Source organism: Gordionus sp. m RMFG-2023, chromosome 1, assembly GCF_954871325.1.
Source record: "Gordionus sp. m RMFG-2023 chromosome 1, tfGorSpeb1-WG-v2, whole genome shotgun sequence".
Classification (NCBI taxonomy): domain Eukaryota; kingdom Metazoa; phylum Nematomorpha; class Gordioida; order Chordodea; family Parachordodidae; genus Gordionus; species Gordionus sp. m RMFG-2023.
In genome coordinates, this window is record NC_088775.1 from 18,812,722 (window position 1) to 18,833,287 (window position 20,566).

Sequence of the window (20,566 nt, forward strand, 5' to 3'; positions counted from 1 at the left end):
ATTAATTGCACTTGTTGAATTATCACATCTAGGATTACCTATAGGAAAACATGAGGCCATTTGCACCTTTCTTCACTCCACTATTCACATTATTCTTAAACTGGGGGACATCTTTACTCTTCTTCCTTCACACAAAATCCTTTTTCTTGTTAATAAATTTCTTTTTTATTCCACGGATTCTTTATGCCCTCCGCTCAACACCGATTTTTAAATATCTTTTTCCACTCAAAACATACTAAAATGGAATAAAGGATAAACCTCAGATTCAACCAAACCGCTGGGCCCAAGCTTCGCTCCTAACCAAATTCGGTGGACTTGACATTAGATCTCCCTACGACTTAGCAATAACCGCTTTCATATAGAGTAGCCTCTTGTCAAAACAAATAGCAATGCCCATCATTCTAAAGAAGACTCTTCCATAATTAAGGCCATAAATATTTAAAAGACATGGATCAGTTGACTCTCTTTCACCAACACAGAAGGATTGGGAAGCTCCGGTAGTTGCTCGCTGCTTTGGAACACTATTATCTAGCATGCAATCCACTGACCGCACTCTATTCTTTTCCCTGTTCAATGGTACTGGGCATGATTTTCTCGAGGCCATTCCTTCTGTTAATTTTCAGCTTCAACTTTCCAACAACGAACTTATTCACTCCATAGGTATTCGTCTAAACTGCACTATCACCCACCCTCACATCTGTTCAGTGTAACTCGCCCGTTGACATGAAAGAAAGACAGTTTACAATATTGTCGCTCCAGCAATGCTCGATTCATCAGATATACACAATGTAATTCAATTATTCAACATGCCTTGAAATCAGCTCAAATACCATCCATACTGGAACCCCAGGGTCTTTTTAGATCAGATGGTAAACATCCTGACGGGTCAAATTCCATCGAGGAGAGACCAATTATTTGTATGGAACTATTTATGTATATACCCCCTGGCCCTCTAACTAAGCCTTAAACATCATTGACCAGAAGGAACAACTTAATATCACCATATACACAGAAATTTCAAATGACCATTTTTCATTCCTATCGTTTCAACCACACTTGCCACCTTTAGAAAACTTGCCCTAGCATTTCAAAAATTTAGGATCACAAATAGCAAACTTTCAGAAGAACCTCGTGAGTATTTTTTCTTCGACAAAGGTTGGGCATAGCCACTTAAAGCAAATTACATCAGCTTCAATGGTAGTTACTAGCCAAAGAGTTTTACTTAATATAATATATATTAGGTTTTTTTTTATAGATTTTTCATATAAATTATAAATGATTCAAAAGTTAACCACGAAATTATCTGTATTAATCATTATTGTACTAGATTTACTTTTCAGAATAAAAACAAATAATATGGAAAATGATAAATTATATGAAATATTAATATAAAATAAGATAGCAATGTAGTTGCTATAGTTTGTCTAATAATTACCACATAATACAAGTATTGGATGACCACTAGCCAAGATTTAGTATTCGATCATATCATATTTGACATGTTACGCATGAAGGTGTCAACTATATGATTTTATAAATATAATGCTTCATCGATTTTTTAATATTTTTTGTTGTTATATTTATGTTTGCAGTATTGAGTGTGAAGAAAATAATGCTAATCGTGATCATGGTAAATAAATTTATAAGAGTGTGATTATTAGTTATTAAACTAGTTACATGGCTAAAGAAAGAATCCATTACCCCCGTTCCTACAAAATTACAGAATTCTCTTGATGTGTATTGTTTTGGTGGTAAAAGATCCAATATTAAATTTTTATTGAGCAGTGCAAAAGTATTATATGAGTTGCATTTTTTTATAAATTAATCATAGCTTAGGTGGAAATTTAAAAATGAAAACAAAAATCATTTTCTCATTTTTAAAGGATCAAATTATAGCGACATTTACAGGCAATATAAGCAAACCATTACTAATTGGTATAACTTAATTCCTTCTTGGAAAGTATCAAAAATTAATTTGGATACATTTGAATTATCTTGTGTTGGTATATACACTAAGGATAGTTATGATGTTCATTTTAATTTTTTTTTGGTTGATTACCAAAAATTAATATTATTAACTGTTGGGGTGTTTTTATTTTTTTCTGCAAGTTCATTAAGCAGGTGATTACAATTATTTTTGACAAAAAATTATTATATTATAGAAATCTATTGTTTTATTATACTTTTGGAATTATATTTGGGATTCTTGCCTCCTTCCTTATAATTGTATATTTAATCAGTCGGCTGATACCACAAGTAAATTATATAGTTATAAATTTTTTAAATATTTTTTAAAGAGAAAAGGTGCCACCTATTTATTATTGGCTGGTGGATGGTCATTTTCATTATTTATACTACAGTATTTGTGGGAAAATATACAATTTATTATCCTGAGATACACAAATTATCTTATTGGATATATCATAATAGCTGGTTTTATTAGTTTTTTAATTTGCTATTATAAAGGCCCACCAAATAATCCAAAAACCTTAAGAATGATTCAATGGACCATCCAAGGAATATCACTATATTTGATATATCAAGCATCCAACAATTTTAAACAAACATCAATACTATTATCTACATTTATTATACTGACTCAAAAAATGTTAAGTCACCAATCTACAGACAAATGTTCAAAATATAACCCTATTGGAAGGTTAAAACATACCATTCACATTTATTGGTAAATTTTCATATGTTTTTTAATCACACATATAAACAAAATACCTAGAGGCTTGTCTTCTCCAGACAATGATAATACACTCCTACATCCCATATTCCCCTTCAATTTCAATGATAATTCCTCCCCCCCCCTCCCATGATAAAACCCTGTAGGCCTTTTAAATATATTTCCTTGATGATGGCTATATTAGGTATAATAGAAACTTATAATCAGAAAACTATTTTCTATTGAAAAAGAATCTTAATTAGGTTAAAATTATTTTATTTGAGGTGATAAGATCCCATAGTTTAAAATGCCCAGCTAAGGAAAATACACTTCATGGTATACATGTAGTGAATACAATTTTTCTAGATGAAAAGATCCAATTTTTCTAAATTATGACATCTCTCATGTGATAAAAATACTGAATAAAAGTGATAAAACAGATTACTTTGAATTTTGTAATGAATTGATGTTTAATAACTGATATATTATAATAATCTGGTTCTTAAGTTATCTATGATGCTATTTCAATCATTTTCATGAATTGAAAATTGGGGTCCAAAATTAATCATTTTTACCAGCCTTATAAGATATTATATTTCATACATTTTATATTACAGTTTATTTGTATTATATTATGAATTATATGATTGACGTTTGTAATATGATTCTTTATAATGTAACAAATAAAGTGACTGTGTTTTAGACTTAGATTCAATAGCGATGAAGGATTCTCATATTATGAATAAAGAAGAAAAATCAACTACTCTAATTGGTAAAAAGTGATGAATCAAACATTCTAATTAATAAGAGTGGTGAAATTAATATTTTAAGTGAAACAAACAATGGTAATTAAGTAAAAATAAATTTTGAAACAATAAATATAACTCAAGTAAAATTTGAAAATCTTGATAAACAAAATAATTTTCAAAACTATATTGAATATATTGATGATGTTTTGGAGATAAGTGGAACATTTATGGATTAGGAAACCAAGAAAAAAAATATTTGCATACAATGGGATTAGTAATTTGGTAGAGTTGAGGTCATTTATATATCCAAGCTTGTTTGGAATGGAAAAATTATTTGGTGATAAACGGAAACCAAAAATATCCAATAGTCGATTAACGCGCTGGGCATGAAAATGTCCGTATATGATTTTAAAATTGAATATCGTCCAGGAAAAGAAAACATAATGGCTGATACATTATCTAGACTTCCAGAAGAAGGTGCCGAATAACTTAAAAATTAGAGCTATAAATTTGCTCGATATAAATCTTTGTCAAGTTGAACTCTAGAATGAAACAAGGAAAGATAGATTGCTAAATAAAGAAATTAAAAACATGAAGCGAGGATGATGGTGTTTGATACGAAAAATGATTTAGAGTTAGTTTGTTTTACTAATCGCCAGGAGGAATTATCAGTAAATCGAGATATTGAATGGAATTCCAACCGTATTGAGGAAATCAATATTAACTATCATACATAGGGGCATCCAGGAATAAATGCTATGATATCAATTTTTAGGATATATTGTTGGTGGCCTAATTGCGATAAAAACATTGAACAACATATTCGTCAATGTATTCCAGTCAAAGTAACCGGTCGAATATAATGGAGGTTCCTTTATATTCTCGGAACATCTCTGATACACGATGGGAACACATTCATTTAGATTTCGCGGGACCTATCGATTCATATTCATGGATGGTTGGAGTTGATGCATATTCTAAATGGGTTGAGGTCGAGTTGATGAGAGAATACGGCCACAACAATGACAAGGTGCTAAGGAAATGGTTCGCACGTTTGGAACGCCATGATATATTGTGTTAGATAATGGCCATCAGTTTATTTCTGGAGAATTTCGAAGATTCTGTTTAGAGAAAAATATTAAATTAATACATTCAACACCTTACCATTCCAAAACGAATGTATTAGTTGAAAGAACAATACGAACAGAGTCGATATTTTGCCACTAGAAAAGACATTAAGGAGCCAGAGAAAGCTATGGGAAAAGTTTTGACAGTATACAGAATGGGCGAGCACCAATCAACCAGACATTCACCGGCAAAATTATTGGGGCGTAATCTAAAAACTGGATTAGATTGGTTACAATCCAAATGTTAAGGATGAGACGGAACGATTTAATATGCGACAAAAGACAGCACATGATGAACACTTAAATGAAGGAATTCGAGGTTACAACCTAATGAAATCAATTCAGATTAGAGAGAAGGAATATAAAATCCAGAACTGGTAGATATTCCTTCCTATTTGGTAGAAAGTAAGGATAGAACGATATGATATGCGGATCAACTGCGAAAACGGGATGTAGCTAAAGAAATGGAGATGTCAGGGAGAGAGTAAGAATATATGTCGGAAATAGTTAACAATTTGAAAATGTAGAATATAATACCTCGAGGGCTAATAACAACAATGAGGCAGAAATCACAACGATCGAGGAAGCCTACTACACATCGTTTGATTGAGGAGTTTTAAAATCCTAAGTGTAAAGAAATGTGATAAATGCAAGATATTATATTTCATACATTTTATATTATTTATTTGGATTATATTATCATGATTATCTTATATATGATTGACGTTTATAATGTGATTCCATATAATGCAACACAAGTGACTGTGTTTTAGACTTTAGTTCAGATAGCACCACGAATACTTTTATCTAAGATACAAGATTCTTTTGTATCTTGTACTCTATATCTTTTTTGACATTTTAAATAAAATACTTATAGTCTGTACCTAAGATACTTTATTTTCAAAGGATTTTTTTTCATTTTCTTGACAAAAGATAGTATTTTTTTAGATTTTTGTTTAAAATTTTAATATTTATTTTTACATTTTCCGTGGATTCTTGCATTAATTTTATTGCTTTTCTTTCCTATCTTTATATTTTAAATTAATATTCATTATTATTTATTTGGCATACCAACTTTACCGTGGTTTGCAAATTAAATAATTATAATTTATGATGATTTCTCCTCCATATTTATATATCACTGTCCAACATTTTGGATTACTATTTAGACACAGAATTGCAAATAGTAATATTTGGATAATTTCGATTTCTCAATTATATTTGTTTAATTTTTTTTATATAATGATGTCACTATTTTATTCTTTGAAATAACATGTGTTTGCTGGTGTTTATAAAAAATACAAACAATCGAAGTTCCTAAAATAAACCTTAGAATTTGATGTTATTTTTCAGCTGGTGGAAAAAATATTTCTATTTCTGTTGGTGGTTGGTTTATAAATCTCCATTTCCACTCTTATTGTTGCCACAAATAATTCCTTCGGGTGGGAAAGCGATGATATTAATTTTTTATGAACCGTGGGGTTATAAAAAAGTATATTTTTAATATAATATTTGTATCTGTATCTAAGATACATTATTATATGAATAGTAAATTTTATTATTCATACAAATAGTTAGTTATTTAATTCATATTAAACGAATCGAATAATTAATTATTTGATTTTGTTTCACCAGTAAATACTTATACTGTAATAAAATGGCTCTACAGAAAGCAGAGAATGTCTTCAAAACTGTATCTGGGTCAGATCGATGTTTTAAAAAATATCGGGTCAGCTCAATATTTTCAAAAATTGACCCTATTTGATATTTTGTTTTTGGTTATTTTATTTTTGTATATATCATATACTTTTATATACATAATTAATTTCATAATAAAAATTAATAGAACTTAATTTATTTATAATGTTTATAAAAAATCATTTAAAAGAAAGATATGATGGTAATTATTTACAATAAGAAAATGATTTTAAGATATCTAGTGGATATTCCGCCTCTATTGTTAAACGGCTCATTATAGTTAATTTAAGGAAAGGCTAGATAAAGAAATTAGCCAAAAATATATCTAAGCTAAGAGATTTTGCTAACAGATGGTAAAAAGTTTGGACATATATAAATTTCTAAGCAGAGATAATAATATTTGGGTAAAATCTTGATTTCGCCGATTTTTAAAAACGGCGAAATCAAGGCATTTAACAACAAAATTATTCGTGAAAGTTAGTTGGTTTTTTTTGAATAGAAAATTAATTTTATATGAAATTAGTTCAAGGATAGATTGTAAATAAAAATCAATATAAATATTGGATCGTTAAAATATTTGTTGATTGGCACAGCCCTACAAAAAATAGGTCTCTAATTGAACATATCAATATTTAATTATATTTTTTTAAACTTTACTAAAAAAATAAAATGATCATATAATATAAAGTAATTTTAATCACATTAATTCAAATTTATACACTTTTTATATAATATAAGGGGAAATATAAATAGTATTTTAAAATTATTAAATTGTATATAGTCTTAAAAAATTTCCTCCCAAAATTAAATTGTTAACCGAAGAAGAATATATTCAACAAGGTGAGTTAGAAACAGAAAAACATTTAAACGAATTAAAAAAGTATTGTCAAGGCCCAAACTGTACTCCATGGAAATTAGCCAAGATGCTTAAAAATCCTAAAAGGTATATTATATTAAACATTGCTTAAAAATCCTAAAAGGTATATTATATTAAACATTTTTTTTTCTTCAAATTTTATATGAAATTTTTAAAAAAAATAAAATAAGATTTGCGTCTTTCATTGAGGGAGACTCGTTGCATGTCAGTGAAGAAGAGGCGGCCGAATGGGATAACGATGCATTTTCTAACCGAGAATTTTCTTATTCGTCTATCGGTGACAATGATCAGGATAGTAAATTGGCAAAGAAACCTAGCGCCCCTCCTTTGCATCAATCCTCATCTTTTACCAACGATTACCGCTCCCCGGAATATCTAGATAAACATATTTATCCGCTAAATCTATCAAAACGCAACTCCAGAAATTTAAATTCGAATTTTACTCTTAAAAACGACATCAATTCCCCTTTGACAAATAGAAAAGTGCTAAGGATGGCTCGGTCCTGTAATGTCACTACCGGTCGAAATAATAACGCCGTAAATTTCAAAGATTACAGGGAAAGGAAAAAGGTTGGGGATTATTTAAGGGATATTGATTCTGAGCAGTCAACAGATGATGAGTCATTCCATTTAACCGAAGATGAGAATGACGATTTATTATATGTAGATACGTCGAAAACGATCACGTATCCTCCACTTCATAGAGTGAATAAATATTAGAGCGATTTCAAAGGCGTAATTCAGATCCGGCTAATGACCTTTAAATAAGGGGGGGGGGCGAAATCTCCACAATATAAACTCTCAATCCTCATAATTTGTTTGTTTTGTATTTATTTTATTTTTTGAATGTAATATTTTATAATGATTTTATTATTTTGTAAACCAATTCACTTATATTTATGTTTAAATTCATTTAATAAAATTTATTAAGTACCGGGATTGCAACGTTTCTGCAATTTAATTGTATTAATGACTTTTGATTAAATTTACGAGGCAAATTATTTTTTAAAAATTAAACCTAAAATTACTGAGGCCCGAAATTTATTAAATTAAACTGCAATGAGGGTTTCCCTTAAATTATTTTAAAATAATTCCTTTTTTATATTTAAATAAAGACGATGCATATTAAAAATATTATTATTTTTTATTACATTTATTAATAATTAATATATAAAAAAATTCGGTAATTAAATATAGTTTGTATACGAGATCATGCCTCTCTTTTGCTCTGTTAATACTATTCATGGTTCATAACCAAGTATTGGTTAATAGTGGGAATAATTGTGTTTTTTTAAAGATCAAACATTCATGTTTCTCTAAATTTTTCTTTTTGAAATTTGTCAACAATTTCTAAAACATCAATCCTGATTTCGAAAAATTCGTTCAACAAAGGTTCGGTCAGCAGGGATGCCAGGACTTGTTCATATGTAATTTTCCACATATTAGTTATTAAAAGTTTGTTGTTAGATTGAGAATTTAAGCAAGATTCGCCTATTTTTAGTAAAAGAGTGCCAACGGTGGCAGCGTAATGAATTAATTGAGTTTGATTAGGGCTACCTTCGAATAAATCAAATATCGTATTCCAAAAGTTGGAGAATGTTTCCTTTATTTTTATTATAATAATTTTAAATCCTTAAATAAAGTACCGTTTTTTTATAGTAAGCTTAATTTATAGAAAGTCGCGTTTATTCAACTTGGTATTCAAAATAACAGTAAGGCATACTAATTTAAAAAAAATGAATGAGAAAAAAATTGAAGAAAATAAAAACTTGATTCATAATAGCAGGATGTATCTTGGCAGGAGATATTGTATCTTGAGCTATGATGTTGCTTTCATCGTTAATTAACAGCTTTAGGTCTGGGGAGGAAATATTGGATGTTACATTTTGTGAACCACTGTGTTTGAGCAATTGATTATTTGAATTAGAAACATCTTTTTCGTACAATAGATCATTTAAGCGATTTATATTTTCTTTCAGTTCTTTAGCATTCTCATCTGGAGATTAAATAAAATTATTTAATTACTAATGAATAATGATAATAAAACAAAAATTTTACTATTGGACATTCAAACCCATTCCAGTTCAGAAATTAAAAATCGTTTTGTTCGAACATTTTGAGAACACAGGCCTAACAGGAATTGATTTGTGGACAAGTATTGAACGCGGGAGGGGGGATCAGAAAACCAGCCTGATATCAAAATTTTCCTGAATAGTTAAATTCTTGAACCCGAATCACTGATTTTAACATATAAAATGGTTAGCACTACCTAATATATTATGAATAGGGGGTTTCTTATTTTTTTAAAAAAAAATTTTTTTAAATGGAGGAAATAAATTAAAATATAGTTAACCATTAATAGGGGTGGTGATATCGGTATCCACTAGGTCCTCTTTAAAAAATTCATTAGCTTCAATGGCAGGCTCAGATAAGTCTTGAAATATTAAATATTTATTTTTTATTTAAAACTAATTTAGGGTACGTCTTAACTCAAAAAAATAATAAAAACTTTACGTTTTAACATCTGTCAAGTAGACACTTGAAATAATAGGTATAGTATACATTGTTTTATTTATCTTTTTGATAGTATTAAAAAACATTTATTCGAATCCAATTACTAAAAAGTTTTAAGAATTTCTGCCAAGTGGACACATGAAATAATAGGCATACATTTTATTTATCTTTTTTGATAGTATTTAAAAACATTCATTCGAATCTAATTACTATAAAGTTTTAAGAACTAATTACCATGAGGTACATATTTGTCAACTTGATTCCCAAACTTTTCCATATTTTTATCACTATCCGCTTTACCCATTGAAACGAAAAAGTGTGATGATGAAATCAAGAATTGGTTTTTCTTCTGCTCCGATTTTATTGTGTGATTGTTAATTTTCTTATACGCCCTTGTGTGATGGTAAGAGTCTTTAAATCTCGAAAACGGGGGTAAATGAAGTCTGTACAAAAATTCTAATTTGGTTTCCAGACCGCATCGGCATATTATCTTAAACATAGCGATGAATTGCTTGAAATTTATGAGGTGATCGCGGTTATCATCCAACAACTTTTCATATTATAATAAGGTAATAACAACTAATTAAAAAAGCACGACTTTGCAGGTATACTTAAAATACAGTTTTTCATAGTGCTGTAAAGTAACGGCCTTCCTATTTGGTAAAAAAAATTCCATTCGTTACTTTTTTGAGTAACATCCTATTTTTCAAAATAATGTAGAATATATTTAAAATTTTATTTATATAGATTTCAGATTATAGCGCTTTTCTTTATAAAATCTGAACATTTACTTGGTTTTCAGAGTAAAGTGTTACTTTTAAAAAAAGTTATTATAAACAAACTCGAAATATCTTTTTAGCCAAAGATGATGCCAGACATCCTTTACCCCATGGAGTGAGTTTTAAGAATAAATGCTCAAACGAATCGTAATCTATTTTGTAGAGTTCATAATTCGAAAGCGAGGAGTCATATTTTTCCCATGGATCAATGTAGAGTCCCCTAAAACATAAGCAGCTTAATCGTTCCTCCTAAGAAATTTTTTTTTAATATATTGATTAAATTAATTTTCTGATATTAAACATTAACTTTATTTCTATAAAATAATGCAATAAAAATGACATATATTGCACTATAAAGTACATTAAAGCTCAGGGGTACACCTTTCATGAAAGATGAAATTAAGGTACTAAATTTCAATCAACCACATAGATAGTGAATATCTAACCATTAACAACCCGTTATTTGATAACAAATTTTAAAAGCTAAGCTATCCAAGAAAGTAAAAATTTTTCAATAATTGGTTTTAAAAAAAGGATTTAATTTAATTTAATTTTTCCTATTTTGTGTAAAGTTTAGCGAAAAATGGATTATATTTTGTTCTATGAAAATAAAATAAATAAGTTTTTAATCGAAAAATAATAACAAGTACAAAACTAATTTCAATAAAATTTTAATATTCGATTCGTTAACATTTTTAAATTTGTAAAATTTTTGAAACTAAAAAAAATTATAGTTTAAGCATTGGACATGGCCTAAAAAATATTTTAGTTAAATTTGTTTAAAAAAATAAATTAAATTCTTGAAAATAATATCAAAAAAAAAATTCTACAAAGTTTAAAGGCAACCCAATAAGTATATAAAAAATTTAACGAGATTCGAAATCAAGTTTTCTATTTTTTGCTAAATTTTTTATAAATTAAGGAAATAAAATATGTAACAATAAAAAATAAGAACAATTTTTTTCATTTTCTTTTGCCATTTATTCAAAATTCCAGATGTTTTTTAATGAGTATCTATTGAATTTGAGACCCTTACTTAAATTATATACCGATCTCGTAGGGGCTTAGCAACTGTGGGCCTTTAACAAATCTCTAAAGCTTAAAGAATTTATAGTGCGCATTTTTTAATTTTGAAAGACATGATTTATGCCGTATTTATCCATGAATATCAGACAATTTTACCGTGAAATTTTGAACTACCCCTTTATTTATAATATAAATTTAAAAAAATTATTGTGAAATTGTTTGAAATTATAACAGGCTATGTACTATAAATTTACTTGGGAAAAAAATTCAGCAAAATATGGTCATTTAATATATATATATATAAAACGTGCTATGATGATTTAAATCTTTAAAATTTATATTGAGGATATACTTTAAATATCATAAAAAGAGCCTCGATTTCTTTCTTGTTAAAACATGGAATATCCTTTATTAAACTTCTAACGATCGTTTTAATATTGCCTTCATCGATACCCTTTTAAAAATAATATTATCTTATATAATGCAGGAATCTTTAAAGATATAGGTGTAATAACTAATTGCATTAGAGTACCATTTTTATAACTTATTTATAAGAAACTTAAAATAAAAAATATACTACAAATTCAGCCTTATTTCTGAAGGTCACTTTTCAATATCGCATTTTAAAAATAATTTATTTATAAATATTTATATATGGATAATAAATAAAATCCCATGTTAATTTAAGTAGAAATCCCGGGAAAATGTAAGAAATAAACCATATAATTTGCATATTAAAAATATCAGTAAAATTTAATAATACTAGATATCTTGGAAATGAAATCAGAACTTAAATAATTATCACAGAGATGTATTATTTTTATCAAATAGGTATTTGATTTTTTGATCTGTATTGAATTTTTGAATGTATTTTATCAAATCAAAAGCCCACATATGACAGATTTCCCACATTAGTAATTTTAAATCTTTTATTACAAAGTTTAGTTTTCTAATATGTAATACAAATCATCCAATATAAATTTTTCAAAAAATGGCCCTTTTAACTTTTTTTTTCTTGAGAGGATTTGAAAAGTTAATTCTGTTATAAAAAAATTTAAAAACAAGATAAATTTAGAATATTTTTTGTATCTACTACACATCTTTATTTATTTTTTTTTCTTTCTTCCGAAAAAAAATTAATTACTTGTACAACTGATAATCGATATTTCAAACGTAATTTTTCTATTTTGTCATTGGTAATATCCCCGAATTTAAAATAGGAGTCGTGTATAAGCTTAACAATATCTATTGTTTCCTAAAAAATTAAATACATAAAAAAATATATTAATTATTATTCATACCAAGGATAATCACACATTCTAAAATTATGCTTTATTTATGTCTCCTTACCATCTAAGGTTGATCCTAACTAGAGTTTTCTAGCAATTAAGGTATAAGCAATGTTATGTCCTAATTGGAGCGATTGGGCTATAAAATGAACGATTTTAATATTACCTTTTTAAGTTAGTCACTCTAAAACGAGATATTTTAAATATTAGTTTAAAAATGCTTCACTCGATAATTTATATCATATCCAACGGCAACGCTTAATAAATGAGCGATTTTGAAATTTAACATAAAAACGCCCAATCGGTAATAAATATAACCCAGTTTGGCCGCGGCCTAAGAACAAATGTTTTAATTAATTGTAAAAGTAGATTATGATATTGAACACTCGTTTAAAAAATATATAAATTTATTTTACCTGCACAGGCCTCTTATGTTTTAGCGATTTTGACTTGAGGCCACCAGTTGAAGAGATATGGAAATTCTCGTTTTGTGGTCCATTATTAACAATGCCGTCTAAGTATTGAGTCAAAATAAGCATAGCTTCCCCGTCGTCTTTACACTTCAAGATGTTTTCTTTATTGACTTCGAAAATGGTGAGGGAGAGCTGTGGTATAAACATAAGTTAAATTTATAATATGCTCCTGAAAGTAAAGTATCATTTTAATTTCTTTCGAAAATATGTAATACTTACAAATTTATATATTGTAATAGCTGTTCAAATTTATTATAAAAATAATAAACAAATTCTAATTAAATAACACCGATGCTAATTAATGAAGAGTCCTGTTGCTTAGATCTATGATGGATCCCTATCACAATATGGTGAAAGGGGTGGGTGAGTGGGCCTCAGTGAAAATTTACCAGTATAACTCCCAGGGATCTTAATGGTACAATCCGGAGTTTTGCCCGGGCTAAAAGTTGGGGGGGGGGGGAAGGAGGAAACTTTTGAATAATATTTTTACGAGCCGGTCTTAGAAACCTTTTCGAAAATCTTAACGGGCCAGTTCGCTCCGATCTTTAAAACTTTAAGTATTTCAAGCCAATTTTTTTACTGAGTGACAACCAAAAATGGTGTTAATATCTACTAAAATTTAGGTTAATTTATCAAATGTAGCTAGGAAGCTAGAGTCTATTAATTGGGTCCGCCCCCCCCCCCCCCCCATTTAAAAAAAATTGAGTTCGTGCGAGTTCAGGATAAAAATTCCAAAAAACAAAATTGAAAATGTTGTATAACTTCTTTTAAACTTAAAATGATAAATTAGAATTTTTCGGGGATAAAGACAAAGTAATGAGTGATTTTTATTATATTATTCTAGAGAGAAATGTGTTTAAAATATATTTTTAAATCAAAAATTTCGGGGTGATCTGGGCCGGGTTTAAAATTCTATAAATATTTAGGGCGAGCTTGGGTCATAAATACGAATTTTGAACTGGCGACGCCCTATGTTAAATTGTAATATAATAAACTTGGAACAAAAATTTGGCGCCACTGTAGAAAAAGCAATCCAAAACGTTGAGTGCCGATTTGAAATTGAGAACGCTAAGGAAAACGGTCAAGAACCATGACAAGGTAATCATACGCGAAAGGCCGAAGGATTGAAGTTTGCCTTGTAAATCGGGTAGGTAATCTTTTAGCAATTGATCGAATACACCCTGATCCACCAAAGCTCCTAGCACCTATTATGATATTCGATTTGTTATACAAATTAGAACCCCTTGATATGTGGGGAGAGGGAAACTATGCTAATATTTTAAAAAATTCCCTGCAAAATAAAAAATATATATCCATACATATATTGGTTTGACATGTATTTTGGAAATTTTTAATGTCGAATAAAATGTAAAATTTCTACTATTGAAAATCAAAACATTACGACATGGATAATCTCTTGTAAGACTTCGATGAATTTTAAAGCATTTTCTATACAATGTTTCAATAAATATAATTCCAGAAAAAGTTCTCGAGAATATTCCCTAAATTTCCGACTCTTGCATAAATTATAAATACCTATTAGATGAACAATTTGTACCTAAATTTTAATCTCTAGTAATATTACATATAATTTTTTTATTTAAAATCAAATATAATAAATATTGATTCAGTTCAAATGAATTTATTTTTAAATTTAAAATATGAATAAGCAAAGGAAATAATTTTTTGATGATAACTTAAGATGAACCTGGGCAGTACAACAATCTAGAAACGAATTAACCAAGGTTTATATTTTAAATTGAAACCGGATATTCCATATTTTAAGCATTTATCTATACGTCAAATGGCAGCAGAAATATAGATAAGGAAGATTAGGTTAGGAGAAGAAACATTATAATGCAATGTTACTTACAAAATTAAACAAAATATTATATTTATTATATAATATAATATATAACAGATACTTTGGTATTGTAGTATTCAGGAAGAAGTCGTTCGCAGATTGCAACCAAAATCCAAAAAGCTAATTCTTCATTTTGAGGTGTAAATATTATTAAAACTGAGGTAATAATATTCATAGCTTGGCAATATCCTATAGCCGGATTTCGCCATGCGTAACTAGTTAATATTCTTCTTAAGGAATCGATACCAGAGTCGGTTTGGAATGTTGGATGTTCCGGCAGAGATCTAAATAAAAAAAAACTTTAAAAAATAGTAGAATTGCAAGTATTGGACTTTTTTTAAAATTAGCCCAGCTTGAGAAATTTTTTATATTTGTTGTTAGCATAGACATCTTACCGAATATTAAAATTCAATCCGGCCCGAACTATTATTCTTATATGCACCAACTTTACATTTCAAGTGAAGTTGAAACATCAACTCCAGAAAAAAAATTAATATTTTTTTCCTGGAAATAATAATTTATAAAAAAGTATTAGAAACAAAATAATCTAAATTTTTTGCAGAGATCTGGGTCCGAATTGTATATAATATTTGTTAAATCACAGCTCAGTATGACTAAGTCTAAAGCCAGAAGACTTCAATTAGACCGATCTATGCAGATACATGGCTCTAGAGTATGCCAACTTAAATTTTTGAATTCTGATCTTATATCATGTTTATTTTTAAAACAAATGATTGCATTACAGAATTCAAGGTTGAAATAAAATTTTGGAGAGATGGCTAATTATATTTTAAAATATTTTATGTAATGGTAAATATGAATTGATTAGGACGAAACCAACTAAAATTGATTAAGGCGCTAACTATAGATATTATATCCTTATAAAATGTGGATTAGTAAATATTATTTTAATGTTTATTTTTTATTTATATTTATTTTCTTTAAGTTTTTGGACGAGATATTATTTGCAAAAATATTTTTCATTTCAAAGAGTGGACCGAGAATCGTAAGATCTGACACTGACTATTAGGTGTTCTCCTTTCGATGTTTTAACTTAATCAAAACATGTTATAATAATATAAATACATTAAAAATGTTAGAGTATAATAATTAAAAAAAAAAATTATATTTACAAATGAATTACCGATGTAGATCTCTTTCTATCTCATCCGTTACCAAATTAATCTTCCCTGCGTTCGAAGCGATTAAATTTGTGTAATAACCAGGGTTATTGTCCATCTTTTTTATATTTTATTAGCAAATAATGATAAGATATATATGGTATTGTATACATTGAAATAAATAATTTGTAAATATATTATTTTTATAAATTCAGGCCAACAATTATTTATTTTCCCAGCTCTGATTAAATAAATTGTTAAATTATAATAGAAGCGTTTAAAACATTTATTTAGACAGTTTCAAAAGTTCAGCGATTAAATTAAATTCATCATTTTAAAAACCTCATTTTGAGCGCCCGCGAAGAGTGCCCACATCTCTCCTCTAAGAATGTCGGGAACGCCTTTCGTTATAAGTTCGTGCAATTCGTGCGTGCGGTACATGCTAACCCCCCGCCCGTGATCTGCAAAATGCAAGGCCCAAAGCCTTTCCTTCAGAGCTTCCTCGATTCCAAAAATTGAGTTTGTATTGTTCGTTATTATTAAGAATTTATCTGAATATATGCATGGAAAATATTTATAGCAGAGAGAGTGAACCCTACAACGAAGGGGGGGGGGGTCCGCTCGAATACGTGATTCCGTTAATACATATTAAATTAAATAATAAGTGTGTGGGGAGGGGGGCGTCTTATTACTATATTTTAATAAATTTTGGTCGATGTTTAACAAATTAGGTTGTTATTAGAAATCTCTTGTCATAAAATTATTTTTCCAAATTCAAAATATGCCCCCAAAATACAAATGATTAATTAATAATTGCACATGGAATAATATAAGAGATGATAAATGGACAAACCACATTAGAAAAAGACATGGTGGGGTTTTAACGATATAAATAAAAACTTGAATATTTCTCAATGGACGAATAGCAACGTAATTTTTTTTATTAAATATTTAATTGTTTATACTTATCTTATCGTATCAAGTCAATTCAGAGATGTCGTTTACCGTGAAGAAATTTTATAGCACAGGTAATATCGCGAAGCCATTATCACGAATTTATTTCCGCAAAACCTTAACCGCGAATTCATTAGAGCGAATATATTTTAGCGAAACTTTTATCGCGAACATAGTGTTTATGTGCGAAGTCATTATCGCGAAACAATAAATATATTGCGAATGCATTTATTTAAAGGAAAACAACATATTGAATATTAATTTACTCACAAAAGTTCCTTAAATCATAAATGCGAAATGTTTTATGGATCCTTTGTTACCTATTGTCTATTAAATAAGCATGTAACCTTTATCTGATATGATAAAAAATAAACCATATCTTTCTGGGTTCTTCTCACGCATGGTTGTAAGTATGGAGAGGATAGGTTAAGGTTTTTACCCCAATAAATTCACCCCCCCCCCTTTCCAACATAAATTTTTAAAATGTGCTTTATGTCATTAAAAGTAACTATGCACAAATATTTTGAAATTTTTCCAATCAAGGTAAAAATAGTAAAAGCTAAGAATTTTTGTTGATTTTCTCAGATTATTTTTAAAAATCATCGAAGATTTTGCTAAGTAATTTTTTCAAAAGACAAAAAATAATGATTAATTTGAAAACCCAAGAAAACATGTTTATATTATATACTTAAATAAAATAAATATTTCTGAACAATATATTATATTTTCTAAGAAATTCAATTCTGAGAAAATTAAAATTTTTACTTAGCCAAATCATCTTTTGCTGAGTAATTTAAGGAAAAAATAATAAATGCTGTAGCACTAACCTAAGTTAAACATTACATATCAGCTTAACCTGTAGAATTAATGTATGAAAAGTTTGGCAAACTATTTAAGGCTATGTCTCAATATTAATTTCAGATTCCTATTAAATTTTGAACTAATATTTTAAAGAAAAGATAAAAAAATATCTATAAAGATCGTAAAATCATAAGATTCAAAATATTTTGAATTAAAGAAATCCCTTATTTCACTTAGATATAATTTATTTTTGAATCACCATTAAAAATTCGATGAAGGTAGTCAAATAGCTTATAACTCTTGATTAGTGACTGGCAAAACTGATTGATGAATTCACATATTAAGTTCCTCAGACAATAAATATTGGCGCAAACCAGATATCCATTTCGCCAATAATGAAGGTGGTTTAGCTAATGAACTCAATGATTAATATAATAATAAAGCCTGAGTTCCTTTTACGCGTTTTATAAAATAAAACTTCGAAGAAAAAATATTTTATTCCAATAAATTTTATAAGTTTATTAGGGCTAAAAGAAAATTAAAAACTCTATCATTGAATCAATCTTGTATCTAATTTTTAAAAATATTATTCAATTAATATGATCATAAAATGTTTCAAAAATAGTAATTATTAGCAAAATTAGTATAGTTAATCGACTAAATTTAGTAAAAATTAGACTAAAAACTCGAGACATAATTAGTCGATTAGTTGACAAAGTTGATCCATTTCGTAGATTAAATTGAATTCTTGAGTCTATCACTGAATTGTCGGGTAAAAATATAAGTTGTAAATATATTAAATTGAGATTTCAATGAAGGTGAGCCATAAAAAGTAACAATTATCATATAATCTTTATTTTTTAAATTTTTTTGACGCAAATGGATAAATAAATTATAAACATGTTAAATTGAGATTTTAGGGAAGATGAACCATAGAAAAGTGATAATTGTCATAAAGGTTATTTTTAAACGTTTTTAAAAAATATAAACTTTAAACATGTTAAATTGAGATTCTCGTGAAAGATCAACCATAGAAAGGTGACAATCATAATCGTTATCTTTAATTTTTTTGATGCAAATGTATAAAAACATGTATCATATACATGTTAATAAGATTTTAGTGAAGATGTACCAGAGAAAAAGTGACAATTGTCAAAATCGTTACTTTTAAACTTTTGAATTTTTTTGAAGGAAATGAGTAAAAATATAAAGTGTAAACTTGTTAAATTAAAATTTAATGAAGATTACCATATTAAAGTGACAATTGTTAGAATCGTTATTTTTAAGCTTTATTGAATTTTTTTGCTGAAACGAGTGAAATTTTGCTCACTCTTGCCATCTAAGGGGCGGAAGAAACAATTTTATAAAAGGGACAAGTGTGCGGGTTAAATAATTTTTAAACTCTTCACATATTAAATAAGTTATAAACAGCAAAATAAATTTTAATAAAAATATAATTTGTCGATTTATAAATCAAGACAAATTTAATGGACTTTAAATTTAAGTCTGAAATAGCCTGTTTAAAGATCATTAACATGTGAGTAGCCAGCAAGGAGAGAAATCCCCCACCCCCCCCCCCCCCCCACCGTAGCAATAATTTTTCAAAAAATATAAAAGATTTTTATGTTAATTGCAAAGTAATCTATTTCAAATAAGATTATATTAGCAGAAAGTTAAAATTAATTTAAATATTTTTTCTTTATTAAATTTTCTCTCACAAAAGTTTTAAGTTTATTTTCTTACAATTTTTTTAAAACCTTAAACGCTGATGATATAAAATAAAAAAATTTATCAATAAAAAAAAAATCATTTAATTTATCTCTATTAATAACTATGATTATGTAAATTTTTAGAATGTATGAAATATTTATATATCTAAATAGACAGAATGATAAATAAAATTATTTCTAAGGTGCTACAGGAAGAAATACATTGCAAAAAACATGCCCGACAAGATGTAACCTTCGACATCAGCTTTAACAAGCTTTTTTGGATCTAATTAGCCTATTATGGGTGCTCTTAGAGAAATATCAGAATTAGCTTAACCGAAAATTTCATCTGAAAGATATATTATTAGATTCAATACCTAGACATCAATTCGAAATTATAAACCAATCTAAATTTTATCATGTATAAAAAATAGTGACAATATTTTTTTAGTAATTTAATATCTTGAAATCAAATTTTAATTAATTCAGAAGCCCAGTGGAGGCTTTGGCGGGGCACTTATTAGCCATTTTAAAGCAGGGTTTATTTTGAATAAAAACCAACTATTATAAAAATAATAGAAGCCACTGGATTGTCTAGGGGTGCGAATAATAATAGATGATTGACTTATTTTTTGTAAATTATATGACAGTTTTAAGTGGCATGTTCTTCCGGGTGATATATATAATTATAGATGAACCTGGTAAATTGACAATTTATTTTCATTTATTTACTTCTTGAGTTTTATAATTTTTTGAAAGATGCGCTATGACACACCACAATTCCTAAGGAAAATAGGTACCCCGGGCGTTTTTTTATTTTTTATATTTATAAATAAAAAACTAAAATTATTTTTTTCTTAAATATTAATACCCTATAGAATTTGCTAATCTATTTTTTATAGCACCTAAATTTT

At 27.8% G+C, this 20,566-nt stretch overlaps 2 protein-coding genes across 2 annotated transcripts in view; one reads left to right on the forward strand and one right to left on the reverse strand.

Annotated features, from left to right (window-relative positions):
* Positions 1 to 533: 533 nt before the first annotated feature.
* On the forward strand, positions 534 to 8,053 carry LOC135922471 (nuclear envelope integral membrane protein-like). Its single transcript, XM_065456840.1, has 9 exons — positions 534 to 660; positions 822 to 933; positions 1,515 to 1,630; positions 1,674 to 1,792; positions 1,832 to 2,121; positions 2,163 to 2,256; positions 2,298 to 2,686; positions 7,027 to 7,188; positions 7,293 to 8,053. Exons 1-9 carry the CDS (start codon positions 534 to 536, stop codon positions 7,840 to 7,842), a joined length of 1,959 nt encoding a protein of 652 aa, XP_065312912.1. The 3' UTR covers positions 7,843 to 8,053.
* LOC135922620 (TBC1 domain family member 9-like) overlaps positions 7,060 to 20,566 on the reverse strand; it is a 55,745-nt gene continuing 42,238 nt past the window's right edge. Inside the window, exons 13-25 of the mRNA XM_065457028.1 lie at positions 16,531 to 16,739; positions 16,212 to 16,306; positions 15,129 to 15,351; positions 14,199 to 14,408; positions 13,147 to 13,335; positions 12,586 to 12,696; positions 11,794 to 11,895; positions 10,479 to 10,664; positions 9,871 to 10,186; positions 9,476 to 9,556; positions 8,892 to 9,118; positions 8,329 to 8,725; positions 7,060 to 7,497 (exon numbers count right to left, since the gene is read on the reverse strand). Of these exons, the coding sequence (XP_065313100.1) occupies positions 8,429 to 8,725; positions 8,892 to 9,118; positions 9,476 to 9,556; positions 9,871 to 10,186; positions 10,479 to 10,664; positions 11,794 to 11,895; positions 12,586 to 12,696; positions 13,147 to 13,335; positions 14,199 to 14,408; positions 15,129 to 15,351; positions 16,212 to 16,306; positions 16,531 to 16,739 (2,246 nt within the window). The 3' untranslated portion in view covers positions 7,060 to 7,497; positions 8,329 to 8,428. The remainder of the gene's footprint in view (positions 7,498 to 8,328; positions 8,726 to 8,891; positions 9,119 to 9,475; positions 9,557 to 9,870; positions 10,187 to 10,478; positions 10,665 to 11,793; positions 11,896 to 12,585; positions 12,697 to 13,146; positions 13,336 to 14,198; positions 14,409 to 15,128; positions 15,352 to 16,211; positions 16,307 to 16,530; positions 16,740 to 20,566) is intronic.

Coding starts and splice junctions, on each gene's coding strand:
- LOC135922471 (XM_065456840.1), top strand. CDS start 534: ATGCAATCCACTGACCGCACTCTATTCTTTTCCCTGTTCAATGGTACT. Junction 661..821: donor CGAACTTATTCACTCCATAG/GTATTCGTCTAA, acceptor CCTTGAAATCAG/CTCAAATACCATCCATACTG. Junction 2,687..7,026: donor CATACCATTCACATTTATTG/GTAAATTTTCAT, acceptor AATTGTATATAG/TCTTAAAAAATTTCCTCCCA.